Source organism: Photinus pyralis, unplaced genomic scaffold, assembly GCF_008802855.1.
Source record: "Photinus pyralis isolate 1611_PpyrPB1 unplaced genomic scaffold, Ppyr1.3 Ppyr1.4_LG4, whole genome shotgun sequence".
Lineage (NCBI taxonomy): Eukaryota > Metazoa > Arthropoda > Insecta > Coleoptera > Lampyridae > Photinus > Photinus pyralis.
In genome coordinates this window covers 30,369,332-30,388,897 of record NW_022170511.1, presented here as the reverse complement: position 1 = coordinate 30,388,897, position 19,566 = coordinate 30,369,332, and the positions used below count along the sequence as shown (strand labels likewise).

General features: G+C 35.5%; 5 protein-coding genes across 8 annotated transcripts in view; 3 read left to right on the top strand and 2 right to left on the bottom strand.

Moving 5' to 3' along the window:
- Positions 1-19,566, top strand: part of LOC116169645 (titin-like) — a 250,194-nt gene that overhangs the window by 132,140 nt on the left and 98,488 nt on the right. The gene's annotated exons all lie outside the window — the stretch shown is intronic.
- On the top strand, positions 970-4,156 carry LOC116169647 (protein lin-9 homolog). 4 transcript variants are annotated; one of them, XM_031485789.1, is made up of 2 exons: positions 970-1,046; positions 2,014-4,156. In XM_031485789.1, exon 2 carries the CDS (start codon positions 2,058-2,060, stop codon positions 3,807-3,809), a length of 1,752 nt encoding a protein of 583 aa, XP_031341649.1. In that variant the 5' UTR covers positions 970-1,046; positions 2,014-2,057; the 3' UTR covers positions 3,810-4,156. The 4 variants fall into 4 exon arrangements, with proteins under 4 accessions (XP_031341649.1, XP_031341650.1, XP_031341647.1 ...); XM_031485790.1 differs by lacking the exon at positions 970-1,046 and adding an exon at positions 1,316-1,334; XM_031485787.1 differs by lacking the exon at positions 970-1,046 and adding an exon at positions 1,549-1,679.
- LOC116169654 (nuclear pore complex protein Nup50-like) lies at positions 8,012-9,538 on the bottom strand. Its single transcript, XM_031485801.1, has 2 exons — positions 9,148-9,538; positions 8,012-9,095 (listed from the first exon to the last, which is right to left on the bottom strand). The coding sequence occupies exons 1-2, from the start codon at positions 9,310-9,312 to the stop codon at positions 8,097-8,099; spliced, it is 1,164 nt and encodes a 387-aa protein (XP_031341661.1). The 5' UTR covers positions 9,313-9,538; the 3' UTR covers positions 8,012-8,096.
- On the top strand, positions 9,670-12,899 carry LOC116169656. The gene is made up of 3 exons (XM_031485803.1): positions 9,670-9,930; positions 10,208-10,331; positions 10,394-12,899. The coding sequence occupies exons 1-3, from the start codon at positions 9,767-9,769 to the stop codon at positions 10,718-10,720; spliced, it is 615 nt and encodes a 204-aa protein (XP_031341663.1). The 5' UTR covers positions 9,670-9,766; the 3' UTR covers positions 10,721-12,899.
- Positions 13,755-15,065, bottom strand: LOC116169649 (zinc finger and BTB domain-containing protein 49-like; the record flags this gene model as incomplete). Its single annotated transcript, XM_031485791.1, is given in 2 exon segments — positions 13,755-14,739; positions 14,786-15,065. Coding segments are annotated over 2 exon segments (973 nt in total), but the record flags the coding sequence as incomplete, so codon positions are not given.

Sequence of the window (19,566 nt, the reverse complement as noted above, 5' to 3'; positions counted from 1 at the left end):
CCTTAGATGTTTTATCACGTGCCACTTTTCAAATTTAAGCGGGATCTTGTTTAGTTTTAGAAGGAATCATATATATAAGAGAAGATATGGAAGGAATAGTCATTCGGGTGGCCATTTTTAAACGTTGCCGGGTTTATTTTATTTCCGTGTTCTTGTAGTGGTAAAGTTAGCGTAGAACCTGGGGGTTAAGTACATTTACCAGTGCATATGATGAACTATAACCTTTAAATCAGGGCTATGAAAATACAATTCACAAACTAAATGTCTTTCTATTGCACCAAACAAGTATCCAGATATAGCTAATAAGTATGTTCAAAATTCAATTGACTTTAACCAAATATACTATAAACTCAAGGAAATTCGACAAGAATATAAGCGTATAAAATGAACCCCATCAGTAATTTGTTTGTGCACCCAAAACATATGGCCGCCTACAGTTCATTGGCGTATGGTGAAAGCAGCAACCGTTGGTACATATTGTAAATGTATTTAAACAAGTAGAAATTGTGCACGACATGACATATATGAACCGATGCGTTATAAATTTATGCATATCTTTTCTGTTCATTATAACATACATTAAGTACAATGAAGGTACGCCACTGGTCAAGAAATGCAAACAGATGTTACAAGCAAACAGTTTTTGTGCACCGAGGATATGACCGCAACACGAAAGTTGGACCCAAAGCGCAGCATTGCTCTTGATTTGATATTATCAGTCCCCTTCCTTAAATCATTGAATTTGTAAGGCTCATGTACTGTTTAGTCCATCTACGGACTTCGTTTATAACAACGCCCCTTCATAAACGCTCACTGATCTAAAAATTGAGGGCAGTCGCAGTGTAAACGCTGCATCAAGATGCAAGAAATTATGAAATTCGGCCCTCTCGTTGATACGCCTATGAGTGAGCATGCGCATGAAACTGTTTTTGAACTTTCATAACGCTAAAAAGTTTTAATAGAAGATCTTGATCTGTAGCAATTGTTTACAATATTCTAATTTATCGATCTCATTCTACCATTCGGCAAGAACCATATCAAAGAAGGTAGTGGAATATAAAGTTAATTGGTGACGTGTTGGTGGTTAAGATTAAAAAAACCCTACTTTCCTATAATTGGATTTATTTAAATAGATTAGATTGGTCCAAAAACGTAACTTACCAATAATGACATTGCAATGTAATTTTTTGACCGGGAATAGCGTCAACCAACATGAAGATGTCGCCCTCGGCGCTTGTTATTAATCGGTTTCTTTCTCTGCAATTTTTTTCAATTTCAATTTTATTATCTAACACATCGACGCTTCGAACTAGCACAATTGAAATTGATAAATGGTAAAAATAAGAGAGAGGGTTCATTCCCAAATTCGTTTTGACAAAAATCGATTCGATTTTCGGTTGTTTTTAAGGCGGCACACACGTTGATTATTTGTACTTGCGCAACCAACTGACGTTCGAATATTTTACAGCTTTCTGCAATTTTTTTTTTAAATTTAAAATTTAATTTTCCAAATGAGTGTTACGATCAAAATGTAATTTGTCCCGTAATTAAAGTGATATTAGCCTCAAATGTAAACGAAGCTATTTTTAAAATATTGTCAGATTGGAACACTACGCGCCTGTGTTCTCCCATAATTCCTCAGTTCATCACAAAATAAAATATGGCAGACGAACTTGAAAGTGAGTTTGTTTGATAATCGTATAAGTTTATTTGCATAATGTTGCTGTTTGGTTATGCATAATTGTTGCCAATGTGCAGTTTTCAATGTGTGTTTGCTTGATCAATCAAAGGTTGTTGATTCGTCTATAATCTACGATCGTAATACGTTTAGAAAATTTGTGGGAATTATAGGTTCAAATTTGAAAATGGTGCAATGCCAAATTCAAATACTGAACCTAAACATTGGAGTACACTGTGACCAAATTCAAAGTTTTTGTGCTCTCGTTAATCTATTGAATTTATACAAAATAAACCTCACATTCCCAAATGCATTACTTAATCCTGTGTTTTTAGGTGAATCTGCTGTGGCTCTGCTGGAGTTTAAGAATGGTAGGAAAATGACTAACGACGACATGCATGTGAAACAAGAGGCTGTGGATGATGATGAAGACAGTAATATGGAAATTGACGAAGACGACATACCCAAGCTTGGGCCTGCTGCTCTTGGGCTTCAGCGTGTTGGTGCACCGTCTACGCCCAAGCAGGGGTTATCACAACCTCCACAAGTGCTGAACGCCAGAGGGATGCCGGCAAGGATACGTAAGAAAAACAAGCTATATTACGATGATGACATCATTAACACACCTCACCATCGAGTACCGTCGTCTAAGAAGTCCACCCCCATTTCCAACAAGAAGCAGAAGATCGTTACTCCAACACGAACAATGAAAGAAGCCCCAAAACCTACACCAACGCCAAAGAAATACGCTTTAAACAGAGAGGGCAGACCTCAAAGTATGTCACCGGTTCCACAACAATCGCCCGATCGAAAAATAGGCCAGAAAATCGGAATGAGGTTAAGAAATTTGCTCAAACTTCCCAAAGCACATAAGTGGGTATGTTACGAGTGGTTCTACAGTAACATCGATCGGTGCCTGTTTGCGGGCGAAAACGACTTTACCATATGCCTCAAGGAGTCCTTCCCGGAGCTAAAGACGCGCGATCTCACTCGAATCGAATGGACTAAAGTACGCCGTATGATGGGTAAACCTCGTCGTTGCTCTCAATCCTTTTTTAACGAGGAACGATTAGAATTAGAAAAGAAACGGAACAAAATACGGGCGCTGCAACAACGAAAGGCCACAGACATGTCAAGCTTTAAAGACCTACCCCCCGAAATACCAATGCAGCTCGTAATCGGAACCAAAGTGACCGCGCGCATTCGAAAACCACAAGACGGTCTGTTCACCGGTAGCATAGACGCTGTAGATACCTCCAACAACACTTACCGGATAACATTCGAAAGACACGGTTTAGGAACTCACTCGGTACCTGACTACGAAGTTCTCTCAAACGAACCTCCAGACACGATGACGACCCTCAACTTTCAGCATAAATTCAGGCCACGCAACGGCATTTCGCCCTACGGCAGTACAAACAAAAGTCCCGCTCTCACCCACTTTAAAAAACGTGATCCTCTACTAGCAAGTTCGGGGATTAGGCCGACTCTCTCGCCGGTCGATGGTCACATCGGAAGTTTTCCCGTCAAACTTCTGGAAAAAATAGTTCTAGTGACGAAAATTCTAACGGTGAAGAAGGCGAAAATTAAACTACTGAAAAGCATGAATACGGAGGCGGAAAAGTTCAGTTCGTTTGAAACGTTAATGCCCGACAACTTCGAGAGGAAGTACGCGAGCATTCTAATCGACTTGGAGAAGCTAAATCACGATCTCAAGAATTATCTCGACGAGATTCAAGTGCACTGCCACGAAATCGCTCCAGAACCTAGTGTCGCCGCAATGTTGGCGCCGAGTTTATTACGTGAAAAGTGTCGCGAGGAAGCCACCGAAATTGTGCAACGTAACAATACAGTTATAGCGTCGGATAAAGGCCCCGTGACGAATGCGTCAATACTCGAGTTAATTACCGACTTAACCGCCCTTATGTTACAAGTTAAAAGTCTGTCGGATTCGGACCAAAATGCTTATGAGTTGCAGGTACTGCAAGGTACAATGGAGGTTGTAAAAAGAAAATTAACGGTATCGAATCAGTTAGCTTTTCAAAATCACGTCGAGGTTCATATGAAACACATACAAAAAGGTCTCGGCCAGGCTTCAAATAAATCATTACCAACTGCAGAAACAAAATGATACAATTTTGTTTTTATCTTGTATAAATGGTTGTAAGATTTATTAGCAGCCTGTGCAATACCCATTTTTTAAATGTGATCCCTATCGTAAATGTAATTTTATTTTTACTGATTTTTTTGTGAATTTTACAGGTTATTGACCGAATTTTTGGAATTTTTCAAGTGAAATGATTTATTGCGCGTGTTTCATTCATATGATTAAGAAATAAACGACATTTTTTTATTTTCCAACATATGTATAAATAAGAACCAAGGTTTAGATCAATAAGGAAAGGTTATAGTTTTATGCATGTATAAATAATTGTGATGTTAATGTAAAAAGTTTTGAATATATATAATTAATTTCAAGTTCTTGTCATTGTTTCATGGGAATTGCATTTATCTATATATCTACTTATATAAAAAGGCTAAATTCAAAGGGAGGAGTATATCTTGCAATAAATGTGCTTAAATCGTAGGAGCCACTATACCATCAGAGAATCCATACACAGATAAATTTTTATTGGATTCAGCTCGGCCTCTAAATCACAACTTTCAGAAGCACATACAGTGTGCTCAACATAAACTGGTCACTTCAATATCTCTTCATTTGGTGAGATTAAAAAAAAAAGTTAAATAGGTACTAATTTTGTATGTGACATCACAATCTATTTGATCAACTTTTGTTTTTCAAACCATCGTCCTTGCATATTTTTTAAGACCTTTGAAAAGAGCAGCCAATTTGCTGTATGACAACATACCTATAGAATAAGGTTGATATACAAAAAATACCAAATTCTTGACAGAACAGCGACCTATAGCTCTAACCAAAAATCGCGCTTTTAGAAGAGTGTCTTCAAAAATATGGTGGGTAGGAAAAAAACAAGTTTACTTCCCATGAAGGTTTATTATTTTCAGAATGCAGAATAAAAATATTCAATAAAATGTATAAAAAATTAAGTTGCCCTACACACTAGACCATCTTATTAAGGAACAGTTATGTGAAAATCTGTATAGCATTATTTTATGGGCCTATTCATAAGAATATTTTATATAAATCATTTTTTTACAATAATCGAATCACTCCCGATAAATGGAACACTCTGTGTATAAATTAATTAAGTGGCATTCAAATATAAGATTACGGAAATGGTATTCGCAACTCACGAAAGAAAGGACCGCTACACCCCAATTCGTCTCACATATACAGTTAAACCGAAATAAATCGTCCCCTGAATCTTTCCTAGGCAAAAATGTTTGCTGCGAAACTATCGTATATAACCCATATTGTTATAGTCGGACAAAAACAAAGTTTACCATTTATTAAATTAATAATTATATTCGACAATTTTTTACGATATATTCTCTTATAAATACATCGGACAGGGCTCTACGTTGTTTACGACTTCACGCGCCCTTCAATGTCAAAAAGTGACGACTACATCTACAAACAAATGCTTTCGTTCGTGAAGACCGTGGCCGAAATATTGATCAACTCTGTGAGAGGTCTGGAATATTATATGGAGTTCAATTCTAACGATTTTATCCGAAGACTTGCACTTGAGAAGAGTTGCGCCCAAATTTGTCCTTTACCCGCCTTTTCGTAAAGTAGATGTTGACCAAAAACAGCATAACATTGATTATCCACCCCCCCCCAGATCTCGCCCCCTGCGATTTCTTTTTGTTCCCTAGACCTTTGAATACCTATATTTTATATTAAAGCCTAGACTCAAAAGGGAGATTGAGAGGAAGGCGTTTTGCCCCTATGAAGGAGGTAAAACAAAAATCTCTAGGAAGCCTAAAGAATATCCAGATAAGTGAATTTAACTAATGTTTTGAACAATATGGAAGGATCGTTTGAAGAAGTGCGTTGTAAACTCAAAGGAGAATATTTTGAAGGTGATCAAAATTTGGTGTAATTTTATTAAGAAATAAAGAAAGTACTTAATGATGAAATTTCCGTTTATTTTTGGGTCTCCCCTCGTATGCCTAATCTACACTGCCAAAATCTTAACGGGACCAAAATACCTATAATCGTTTTGTCGAAAAATATTTTTGTTTTTTTTAACTTTGAAATTTTTGTCTTAATTTTTAGCGCATTTTCCAAGGAAGTTGGATGTGCAGCCACTTTCTCGGTCCATCCGGCCGAGGTCTTAAATTCCCACTACAGTTTTCAATATGCAGAGTGGTTAATAAAAATGGAACCAAATTGCTGGTGCGAAAACGGTTGGAGTAATCGGTTTGAAAGTTTTAGGACATAAATAAGATGTGTTTGGGCATGAAGAGAAAATTTTTGTCCTGTATGGTTTTTTGACACGGGCGCCAGTTTTTTTTTAAATGGCAACATTGGTTATAGCAACACGTCGTTGGAAAGCTTATTTTACCTTTTTTACCAAAATGCAATAGGAAAAATACGGTTCGCGTCGTTTCGGTAACGGGATTCGAATCCGAGCTGGACTAATCGCGGTACGGTGTAGTGTACATGATGGCGTTCCCGGGTTCTATCAATGTTTATTGTTGTGTTTGAAAAGTGTATTTACAGGTAATAATAATTGTTATGTTCCCTTCTTTCTCGTGCCCGCTAACGGACGATGCATAAGCAATACGAGAAAAGGGGTCCTTTAATTTGTTGGTTATCTGTATGAGTCGTTTATTCTTTGGAGGAAAGGAAATACCTTATAGTTTCATTTTTCGCTGTATTATGTTGCTTCCTCAATCTCGTGGCCGCTGCTAAAATGCACCGCAATACAAGAAGAGGGTCCTAACATAACATTCCTTCTATTTATATCTACACTCAATATACCTCTCTAACTGAAATACTTAGACAACTAATTACTAAGTTCGATAATTCTCAAAGATAATTTTTTTTTTTTTATTTTTCTTTCATTACTCCTATTACTTATATCTCTGTGTTGTTCATTTGTACCTACGTTTTAAATAATTTATATATAATTTGGTTTACGTTGCGCAATTTAATTTAATTAAAGTAATCTTTCAATGCAATTTTACAAATACTGTATATGTTTATAATATAATATTACCAATGAGTGGGTACTCTTTGATATTACTCTACTTCAGTGTACGATTTTAGTTACATAATTTTAATTTCACTCTTGATGTAAACAGTGTATTGTTGCTCTATTTGGAATATGTTTTCTGTTTGAGCAATAAAGTATTATTATTATTAATATGGTTTCGTTTGCGTAGTAATATACTTTAACATGAATGATTAAAGCATATACTAGCATTCTCACATGTTGGAGTAGAGCTATACTTTGGTATGTTTTTTATGTACATGCAATTTTACCATTTTAAGAGTTGTTTTGCCTCAATTGATCGTCGATGTGTTTTGTACTTGATTTGATTTATCATGTTCTTCACTTGCACTTATAATGTCTCTTTCGTTGTTGTTCATTTACTGCATTTGACTCGAGGCCTATTTTTATTGTATGACTCTTTTGCATTTTGTCGTAGTTAATTTTTTTGTACCTATAATTGTGTGATCACTTTAATGACAAGGGTAGATAAAATGAAACATATTATTGCCCATTGTAATGACATCGGTTAATTCTTATTAAAAGTGGGACGCGAAGCAAAAAATAAAATGAAGTTCAGAAGCGAAAACAATAGTTTCCATGGAAACGACTGGAGAACCTAAGCTTGCTATTTTTAATTAAATCCTTAATTTTCTGCTATAACATAAATCTGTATTCTGTATTATACACGATGATAAAGGGCAACTAACCATCTCGTGAAAGTTAATGCCCTTGATGGTTAAAACATTCTTTGTCTTCTTGAAAACAAATGAAAATAGGTCAAATATGTTCCTTTAGGTCATATGGTTAGTAGCATATTACATGCAGCTCCCAGTTGTTAAAGGTGAATAGTTTTATTATAGATTCAACACCCTGTTTTATACGCACATCATAATATGCAGAGCTTACTGGGAAAGCAACAATAAGATTTAAATGCAGAATAAATAAGGAATATATAAAATTGGCTGTAAGGATTGTATTAGACAAAAAATCTGCAGACAATCCTCAATTTACAAAAGCATTTTGCTCTTCAGAGCAATTCATAACAAATGAAAGCCTTGCCATGAAGTTTAGGGAGTAGATCAGCGATATTCAACCTGCGACCCGAGAAATAAAAAGGTCGAATATGGCTGAATTAGACTAATGCTTCTGCCGGTCACATTTTACACTACAAAAGAGTACAACATACTATTAATTACTAGAATGAATTTATTAGTAATGATGTAACAAACATACTAAATTAAAATCGAAATAGAATTCTGCACCATTCTAAATCACTTTTTGTGTTTATCTAATATCTTTAACAACTCGTCGGCTTGTTCCGATGATTTGACTCTGAATAAAACTGGCACTGGCGGTGGTTTGTGTTCAGGTGTCGGCATGCACATTAACATTACATCTTTCTTGCCCAAACGTTGTGTGGGAATACTTTTCGATAAAATAAAATTACACAGAAGATTACCTAAATTAGTGTCTGCACGGACGATTAATTGAACTTTGTCACTATCGGGTATAGGTTTAAGAAACAGATTACCAACCCCGCGATCACCAAACTCTTCATCTTTTTTTACAAATACTTTACATCGAACTGTATAAATATGATCTTCCTCAACTACAGGCGTGAATTCAACTTTTGGCGGATTGTCTTCGTCTTCTTCGTTCGCTTCCTCCTTTTGTGCCTCGGTTGCCATTGCAAATGGTTTTGGAGTATTATCAAAAATAAAACCTGTTCTAGACGATTCGACGTTTGACTTTCCAAATGTGAATAAATTAGAAGTCATCGTACTTGAATTGGTTGCACCGAATTGAAGGGAGGTTTTTTTTTCTGATGCGTCCGGTAGCTTTTCACACGATGCTGCTTTAAACACTTTAGCTGTTTCCTTCGTTTTATTGCTCTCACACTGCATATTTAAACTTTCAATCTCTTCCAAGTATTTTTCGTAATCTCTAAATATGGGAGTTAAATTTAAAAATGGGTTTGTATCAACGTGTTGTTTAATCCATTTTGATACACTTTGATTTAAACCTTTTATTTTAGCGTAATATTCTTTAGGTTTACCCGAATTTTCACTTTCACTTTGAACAGGAGGTATACTCATTTTTTCTGTTGGTTTATTACATGTTTTTGAACCATCGAGGCCATTGCTTTTTGGATGGTCCTCAGATTTATTTTGTAAATTTGCTAGAAAACTGAATGCTTGTGTGTTCGACGTGGTGCTTGGTTTAATAAATCCCCCAAAATTCGCAAAGGTGGTTTTCTTCTCGTCATCTGACTAAAGTGAAAAACTACGTAAATTACTGTTAATAGCGCAAGTAAGTACATACCGATGCTAAACTACCGATGGGGTTCCTTCGCTTCGCAATTTTAATTACTCTATTTTTTAAAATATCCTCGGAGGCTTTTGAAAAACTTCCAGCTTCTTCTGGTTCATCTTCTTGCTCCCAGTTCGTGTGATTTAGATCACTTGTGGCAATCCGTTTTCCAGCCATTAGAACTCCAAAGTTCAGGCCAGTTAAAGGTTATGAGGGTAAGCAACCTGTTGAAATTGGTTTTCTCTTCTTATATGAGCTATTATAGAAAGTAATACTTATATAATAATGACTTAAACAGTTTTTAGAGTAAACACAAAAAAATTTACAATAATATATATTAATTTGCAAAACATGCGCCAAAAGTAAACGTAGATAACCAATACAACTTCACGACAAATGTCAAAATTAATCCGAAGCGGATTTTACAATGTTGTCACAATCAAAACAAAATTAGCCGTTGCATGTTTTCAAAAATGTCGAATCATATATGTGCTCAACGTTTTTACTCAGGCGAGTAGCATATTCGGATGTGGCGCCGTCTGGTGGCGAATTTAACATAAGATGTGGTGAAATAAGTTCATCGACCGTTTATTACTGTGTTTACAAGCTTACTCCAAATAAAACAACAATTATGACTTCGAAAAACACTTTTCGTTCGTCTAGAGTTTCTTGTTGTGTTGTTGGATGCAGTAATTCGTACATAAATACGGACTCTTCTGTAAAATTCTACAGCTTTCCCAACAGACCATATGAGTTGCAAAGAAGAGAAAATTGGATAAAGGAAGTGAAAAGAGTGTAAGTACACATCTGTTTTGCTATTATTTTACATAGTTTCGTCTCCAGAACGGCCGTTTTTTAGTAATTTTTCTTTTGTGTGCAATAATTCAATTTGAGGTTATGATCAAGCTATTAAAAGGGATCCCTCCCTTGTTGTGTAGATGGTTTTCTGATATTTTCCACTTTTCACCCACCAAAGAATATTTAATATATTCTTTGGTGGGTGAAAAGTGGAAAATGGTGTTTCTGTAGACAGAAATCGTGTTCACGAACTAATTTGCACGTTTGTTATTAGAACTGAAAATGGAAAACCATGGACTCCTAAAAAAACAGATCGAATATGTAGTTCGCATTTTGTCGGAAATGCAAAATCAAATATTGCCACCAATCCATCATATAATCCCTCTATTTTTCCGAAGGTAAATCAGTAAAGACAAGTGCTTCACATTTTTATTGTTTAATGGCTTTTATTTTCTTCTAGACGTACAAACAAACACGAAATCTGGGTGCAGATGCAAGCAAACGATTTGAACGTTATGGAACTTTCAAGAAACGGAAATTAAATGTTTCGTCTGACTTACCTTCAAGTTCAACTGAATTTCAAGAAGCTGAAGTCGTGTCTCAAGGGACTGACGATAACCCAAAGGACGTGAGTTGTCAAGTCAACTTTCAAGAGCCAACTGATACGAGTTTCGTTTTTGTTTGTGAAATTGAAAATAACTGTGTGGGAGTACAGGCTAACATTGTTCCATTAAGTCAAATTGTGAATACTGCTGATAAATGCGTTGGAAACGATGACATGAGTTAGACAAACAGGATCAAATTTTTTTCTCTTCGAGTCTTTGTGAACAAACATTTCACTCATTCTTTTCTCCTTGGAGTATTTTCCCTGAGCAGCTTTTAAAGTGGATGGTTTAATCCATTGACACTCCTTGCTTGTTTTGGATTTTCCTTCTTCTACAAAAGAAAAATTACAAAAAAACGGCCGTTCTGGAGACGAAACTATGTAAAATAATAGCAAAACAGATGTGTACTTACACTCTTCTCACTTTCTTTATCCAATTTTCTCTTCTTTGCAACTCATGTGGTCTGTTGGGAAAGCTGTAGAATTTTATAGAAGAGTCCGTATTTATGTACGAAGTAATCCAACAACACAACAAGAAACTTTGGACGAACGAAAGGTGTTTTTTGAAGTCATAATTGTTGTTTTATTTGGAGTAAGCTTGTAAATATTAATACAGTAATAAACGGTCGACGAACTTGTTTCACCACATCTTATGTTAAATTCGCCACCAGACGGCGCCACATCCGAATATGCTACTCGCCTATAAACCCCCAACATTTGTAAATGGAGAAGCTCGGTCATGCGCAGATGCAATTTTCTGAATTGAGCAATTTTTTTAGAGCATTTTTATTCTTTATGCTCAGAAGATTTAAAACTTGCTGCTTTTCAGTTCTCACTAAGCGACGCTTCTGGAACCGCTTGGTTTGTGACGCGTCGTTTTGCTGCTGTGTCGTGTCACTTAGTGGGAAAGGCTGCAATGGAGGCATCCCGGCTTCATTTTTATTTCTGATCTACAATATTGCCAATTCGTTGTCATCTGAATGGTTCTAGGAGCTGATTGGTCGGACCACAAGGAAGCAGTACAATAGGTGATTCATCTTTGGTGCAATAAAACCCTTCTGTTAAAAGCAAGTAGGAAAATGATACGACCTTGGATCATATGTCGCACATAGATTCTAAACTGAAGAGTCTTGTGTTAATAGAGTCTGAGCCCTTAAACGGGTAACATGGACCCTGGTTTCGGGAGTTCCCAAACTATAGTTGAGTTCTGGAACAGTCCACGCATAGGGTGTCGTAACTCAAAGTGATTACAGTTTTATACCACCCCAATGACCGTCTCTTCACGGTGAAATGTTAGTTTACAAAAAATAAGTCAGTCCACAAATACACATCAAACTTTAAACAATTCAATAGTTTCCACATTTTCAAAAATGATAAAAAATATAAATCTAAGTTGGGACCATATATCGCAACAAATAAAAATGTAGCAAACTACGCACAAAAATGAATGCGATTTCAAACAATAAATGTTAACGGTATCAAATACGTGATTATGCATTGAGGTTAAACCAAATCAATTTCAAAAACAGATGAAAAATTATAAAATGTTGCATACAAAACACAAATCAATTATAAATAAATGCAAAGATTACTATACCTACATTAAGCAACACAAAAATAACAATAAACTTAAACTGCACGACGCTTTCATGATGAAAGTTGATGCCAAGATTCAGTTACATAGCAAGCCTTGGTGTTTTCGAGATGGCACAGACTAATTCTCCCTTCTAAAAATTGCGTGGTTGCCAGCTCTCACAAATGTGTGCATCATAGTAGGTTATATATACAGGGTGGAACCTCTCCACTCTTTAGAACAAGCATTAATAAAAATTAATTTTTTATTCAATGACATGTCAGAAACTGAAATTAAAATAAATTATTAGACTGAAGGTAGAGACAAAAAGAAGCCATCTGTGTTTTCTCCCATCTACCATATTAATATTATAAAGCCAGATTGAAACAATAGATAATGCAATTCATTTATTTATCCCTTTCACCAATAAATGCAAATATATAGCGCACTTTAAAAACTATTTATATAAATAACAATAAATAGTTTGGTATGGTTTAACGTTTTGATAATCACAATGTACGTAACAGCAAATCTAAACAATTACATACGTTAACAGTATTTTTTTATAAAAATTATAAAGTAAAGCAATAACCTTTCATATAAAATTGATTGCCTTGTAGGTATGCAACATTTAAAAATTTGTATATTTCTTTTTTAAGGCACTCTAAAAGGCAATGCTAAATACCACACAAGGTATTACTGCAAGTACATTTCAAATGGAATGTTTCAAGTAGGTAATTTTGTTGCTGTAAAAGTATTGCACATTAGTAGATGTTATAAAATTGAACAGCAACACAAGCAATTAAAAAATAAAATTAATAAATACTGTACATAATTATGTTTCCTCTTATAGCAAAAATAAAATACACCATTGGAATGTAGGTTCTCTTAAAAAAATAATATTACGAACTAGATCAACAATATGTATAAAAAAAGTTTACATACGAACTTACTCGGACATTCCTGTCTTGACCATATGACTATCAAAAATATTTGCAAACTTGTCATATCTAGAGTCATGCTTTATTCAAAACAAGGTTACACGATAAAAATTTAAATCTTAAAACTGTACAGGCCTAACAACAAAAATGTAATATTTATTTATATATATACTATGATATCTACCCGATTGTAAATATATTTCTTAATTTCTAAATATATATAATTCTCTTAAAATTTATAACAATGGACGGATCATCGGAGCCAATTACAATTCTCTAGATTTTATCGACAGTATCAAAGAGGCACTTTAAATTTATGGAATGTTTTCGTTACAAAATCAGCTGCTGGCGAATTTAATATCAACTGTTACACAGCCCCATTTTTTAATTTATAAATAATGTCGAATACATCATTTAATATCATGCTTAGAATGTACCTGCGGAATTGCACATGTACTCACTTGTTTCAAATCGAGAGATCTAAAAGTGATGTATGGCTAATAGTGAAATATTACGCGCGTATTAACAACCACTAAGTGGTTATAATGAGCGATATTAACAAATTAGTCTAGTAAAGATTTAGGATAACAACACAGTGGAGAAAGAACATGCCAACGGAGAATGACAGAGTTAAATTAGGTTTGGAAGACTGATAGGTAAACGAACAAAATGTACTCAAATTACCAACGGCTACTCTGCAAAATTTTGTTTGTGGTGTTTGTGAAGATTGTTTTACTGCAGCGACGACAAATGTTTGCAAGTGTTCCCAATAATTATATCTATACTAAATAAGTGTAACACTTGTGGCAACTCTGAGCAATTTTTCACTTTTTAGATGCTTGGTAGCTACACTGAGCAAATATTGCGTAATATCAACAAGGTTAATGAACTACTCTTGTATAAAACAGCATTTTCTAATTGTTATTCACAACCATGAAGTATACCTTTTTTTAATGAAACTTTGGAGTTTGTACTTTTCCTTAAAAAAAACATTGTCACTGATGACTCTTACTTAGTAAATGTGAATTAAATTCATAGACATTACAACATTGCTCCCCACATATATTACACTTCCACGGATTCGCGTCCGAATGACAACCTTTATGTAAAAAATACAAGGTTTGATCGGGAAATCCGATACCACAATAAATACATTGTAAATTTGATAACAAACGTTTACCACCCAACCGCCAAACAGACGAATCAGAAGGTTGATCCAGACCTGTTGATGTTATCGTTCCATTGGTTGTTGTCGCCGGATCACTTGGAGAACTCTCCGGATGAGAGGTGGGAGAAGCAGTGGCACGACCTCTTCCCGATACGTAATTGCGGTTAACAATTTTGCGCTTTAAATCTTCTCTCAGTAGACTCTTGAGTGGAGACACTTTGATCAGCGAGCTTAGACTGCTTGAAGTTGCCGTTTGCATCTGTACATTTCCAGTTTGTGTACCATTTCGCTTATTTCCGTAGCTTTCTTCGTTTGGTTCTTGTTTAATTGGAATTAACGATATTGATGGAGTAATACTTGTTTCTTGGTCAAGCCGCAGAGAGCTCGGTTGAATATGGCTACTGGACGGAGCATTGGAATTTGAGTCGGCCGACTGAGGTGAGCTAGGACATTCGCCATTCATTCTTTGCGTGGAATGACTACTTTGACCTGGTTCTGCATTCGTTCTTTGTTGATCACACTAAAAGCCCAAATTAAACCGCGGTTTAAAAGTTTGCAAAAAATACCAAAGATGGCGAAAATACAGGCGCAGGTGCATCGGCCATCGAAATTTCTACATGAGGAGTAAGGAAATGCATTGGAGGTGTAGCGTTATCCGTTGATCTGGCACCGGTGGAGTCTCCGGAATCGCTGTAGTTAGCAGCAACACTCACGGACAATCCACTGGACAGATTTCCAAGCGAACTCAAAGTGTTTCCGTCAAGCGTGTAGCCCTGCTGAGCGGCAGCGGCCAATAGTGAACTTGTCGAACCGGCTGGTCCGGGGTTGTCGAGATCAATTCCGTGCCTAAGCAGATATGTTACTATAATTCGATAACCAAACACTTGAAAATTATTTTGCTAATGCTATGAAACTGTGAAGATCCTGCTCGAATCCCAGGTACAACAAGACAAGGTACGCCTATAGGGGACGAAAATTCGGCAAGTTCGCGCAGATGACAAATGTATTCCTAAGGCGCTTAATAAAGGGGTAGCGGGTAAATTCAATTTACTATAAAGTTACAATGTATTTAGATGATTGGTCTTTTTAAAATTACTCCTAAACTGGGAGTAGGGCCTACAATTTACCTTTTATTTAGTGTCTTAGCTAGGACTAGTACTTTTATTACAAGAAAAAAATAAAAGTAAAGTTATAATTACTGGGGCTAACATGTAATCAATTACTCCCCATCAGGTCTGTTTAGAAATAAGTCAATTTTATTTGTAGATATAAATTACATATTCTTGACGAAGGGAACATAAATAATCCATAAAAACAGCAAAATTTACCAAAATCACCAGAACCAAAATGGCGGACGAGTATGCCTATATGAATACAGCGCCCTATTTATCCCACTGGCGTCACAAGAATCACCGTCAAGTTTGAAAATGGCACACGCTTCCAGAATCCAGAGTTGGCAACTTTTAGTACCTACACACGTATCGCCCAAATGGTCCAAAATCGCAAGGTTTTTCCAAATAAATTTCACAATAAAACAACAAAATAAAATTGAATTATTTCATATTAAAAAATCCCATCTGCACAGATAGCTAAAGGTAGCACACCAGATAACAATAAAACAACTGATATGCGCGCATGTAAATACTACGCCCTAATGAGAATGAGAGAAATTAAATGTAAGAAGTTCCCGTAAGGGTTTTCGAAGTCGCCCAATTTGCGATATATCATAAATGTTAAAAAATGGGAGCTTTTTTGGATTTTGTGTCGCCCATTTTGCGATAAATCGCCCAAGTTGGCAACCCTGCAGTGATGATTCATACTTGAATTAGACGTGCCATTGCAATTTGTGTGTGTAAAGGCCGTATTAGACGATGCAATTTTTATTGCAATCCTTGCAGCAACTATTGCTGCTATTATTGCAGCAATTATTGTAAAAAGATGCAATGATTACACTATGCAATTTATTTGGCAATTTTTTTATACCCAATTCTAATCATGTATTGGTGCCAATGAAAGTGGAATTGGCATCACTGGGAAATACTTGAAAGCAACTTCACGTCTGTTGTAGACCAGGAAACGTGTGTTTTGTGACGTTTCCTTTGTTGAAGGCCGTGCAATTTATTATTTATATTTGCACGCACTTATTCACACTCATGGCCGTTTGCACCGACAAATTTAAGTGGAGCTTAGTTTAAGCGTAGCTTAAAATCCATGGCAACGATTATTGAGACAATGGTTGCCATGGATTTTAAGGTACGCTTAAGCTAAGCCCGGCTTAAATATGTCGGTGTAAACGGCCATCAGGTTCGTTAAATTCATTGAGTAGGTTTAGGTTTCCCTTTGTGAAATCGTTATTGGCAAGCCACTGCCTGGTCCAAAAATGTCGTCGTCTTCTTTGTTTCTTTTTTTTAAAAGAGCAACAGCAGACGCAATAACTAAAGATGCGGCAGCAATATCCATTTTTGAATTCCTCGTAAATAGGTTATTTCAGTTTTAACTTTAAATAACAAACCTGTATATATAGCATAAGGAGGTAATGTTCTCCAGTGCATACCACTTTATTTTTTTTATAAATTAAATGTTACTAAAATAGTTACTAAATTGCAAGAAAAATTGCAAGAAAAATAGCACAAGTTCTATAACCAGAAAATTGCAGAATGTCTTGCTGCAATATTTGGTGCAAGAAATTGCACGTGCAATTTTAACATACACGGAGCAATTTTTCGTGCAATTTCTTGCGGCAATGAATTGCTGCAAAAATTGCAATAAAAATTGCATCGTCTAATACGGCCTTAATAACGTCTATCAATTTTAATATTGGTTACAAAATTACATTGGCTACATTTTAAACCCACAAGCGCACTTTAAAATTAGATCTAATAATATTGGTCGCGTAATCACACAGATCGCATTTTGAGGCTCTCAATGTATTGTGGGTTAGCAAATGTATTTTAAAGCGAGAAGTATTATTGGTTCCGTAATTAAAGTGGGGCGCAGCTTAAATCCTTGGTAGTCTTGTGTGTCACGGTAAAAAGATGATTTTTAAAATTCCCTTTACTATTGGTAGCACTAAGCCGAGCACTAAACACATTTTATGTCTCGTTTTATATTTATGTAAGTTTTCTACTTCAACAAATGGATTTATAATTGGTTGTAAAATCACACACTGCACATTTTGCAACCTGGAATTCCTGTACATTAACAGACACTTATTGAAACTCGATGCATAATTATAATTAGTTGGAAAATTGCACTGGACACATTTTAAATCCTTAAAAATCTTGTGCGATAACAGATTAAGATGACCTTTATTGTTGGTAATCATACTGGATGCAGTCATCATTTTTTAAAATAAGCTATTCGTGCCACTTATTATATTACTTTAGAAATCCAATCAGACTTTTAAGTTCTTTTTATTGCCGCTAGAGGTCTCATCCCTATTTGGAAACGCGGATACTATTTTTACTTACTTTTATTTTAACTATAAACATTTATATTGATAACATGCAATCTCGCATGCAATAATTGATAAGTTTAATTTGAGAAACTTAACGTGGTTGACATGGGTTGAACAAACCTTATCATATCTGTAAAGGCGATACATTTTTACTAAGTGGTAGGACTACAAAAACCTCATTACTTTATTGAGTGGTAGGTTATCCCAATGACGTCACGAACACATGCGCATAGGCATAGCTTGTCTTATTGTACCATGCTCCAATTCAAGTGGTTTATTCATATTTATAAAAACAAAAGAATTCTATCAGGATAATTTGAAACATTTGCAGTGTATCTTGGCTAATTTTAAAGATAGAGACTTGCGGTTTTCGCCACACTTTGCCCCTTTTTTTGTGAAACTTTTAATGCCACAAACAGAATTAATCTAGCTACGTTTGTTTCTGAGATACAGGGTGAAAACGAAAAGTTAGACTTCTTGGGACGTTATCATATCTTACGACCCATGTAAGATAGAAAAAAGTTTAAAAATGCCTATCTTAGATATTTTTATGTTGAATCCAGTGACATAGTAAAAAAAATTGTTGGACCATTATATATCAAAAAAGTAGTAGTAATGATAGAGAACCTTTGTGTCTACATTTTTACATTCCCATTAAGGCTAATTGTCCTTTAAAAAAAGACCCTGCATTACACCGCATAGCTAAAACATAAATGTAAAAAACCACATTTTCGGCAATGTTTGCTCAAAATAAACCCGCCCTAGCGTAGTTTTAAAATGTGAGGCATTCTCACCATCTATAAGATAATATTTGTTAAAAACGAGCGTTTCATTATATTGACCTTTTCAGCCAAATCAAAATTTGTTTGCGTTTTGCCGCCTTGTAACAAAACACCTAATTTCCGTCTTGAAGTTTCATACCCAAAGTTATGACCACATCATATATTTGTTGAGTCGACTAGCTCTGTTAAACGCCCGGTATCTAGAAGCGTTTTCAGTTTTCGTTATGAAAAGTGTCGTGCCGCAAGTATTTGTGTTGATTCTAGTAGTTGAAGATAGAAGCTAAAGGTAATTGATTTCAGTTCTAGAGTTGTGTTTCAGCCGCCGCTACCGTAAATAAAGCTGCAATTAATTCGCCGTTTGCAACCGTTCCCGTCAAGATATTTCAATGATTTTTGATCCGTCCGAAAGCTCTTGCCATTTGCAAGACGAGGGCAAATTAATATTCCAGAATTTTAGCGACGTTAAGCTATTATTAGCAGTGTTTTGTTTCCTATGTTAATTTAAAATGAGCATTAAAACTGCAAACGTGCAGGTTTACGCCGTTATCAGGTTGACACCTTTATGCCCCACCTCAAATGTAGTTATCGTACGCAGAAGTAAACATGACCTCCAAAACATTTTAACAAATGGAGGAAGGGATTACAACTAGCGGGCATGAAAATTAACAACACAAACCCCAAAGTAATGGTGTCAAACTGAGAAAACAGAGTAAGAACTTAACATAAAGATAGAAAATGATAATGTAGAGGAAGTCCAAAATTTCTAACGTCTAGGAGTAATAATCAAAACAGAGGAAAGCAAGAAAGGGAGAACAATATTGACAGACATACAATGATCTGGTAATGAAGATACTGCAGGAGAAAGGAGTAACATGGGAAGAGGGAAAAACGAAATCAGAAAAGTGGTCCAAAGTTAAATTTGATGCACTTTCAGTTGCCCGACACCACAAGATAGAAGGGTTTTTGATGATATACAGGATGAGCATATTACCATAAAAAAACGTTTTTTGATTTATTGAATATTTCCAAGTTACGAGAAAAAATTCATTCATGCTACTCTTCTTGTGATAAGCATAAGACATCAAAATAATAAGTCAATTCAACAAAA

Coding starts and splice junctions, on each gene's coding strand:
- LOC116169654 (XM_031485801.1), bottom strand. CDS start 9,312: ATGGCTGGAAAACGGATTGCCACAAGTGATCTAAATCACACGAACTGG. Junction 9,096..9,147: donor CCATCGGTAGTTTAGCATCG/GTATGTACTTAC, acceptor TTTTCACTTTAG/TCAGATGACGAGAAGAAAAC.
- LOC116169656 (XM_031485803.1), top strand. CDS start 9,767: ATGACTTCGAAAAACACTTTTCGTTCGTCTAGAGTTTCTTGTTGTGTT. Junction 9,931..10,207: donor ATAAAGGAAGTGAAAAGAGT/GTAAGTACACAT, acceptor GTTTGTTATTAG/AACTGAAAATGGAAAACCAT. Junction 10,332..10,393: donor ATCCCTCTATTTTTCCGAAG/GTAAATCAGTAA, acceptor ATTTTCTTCTAG/ACGTACAAACAAACACGAAA.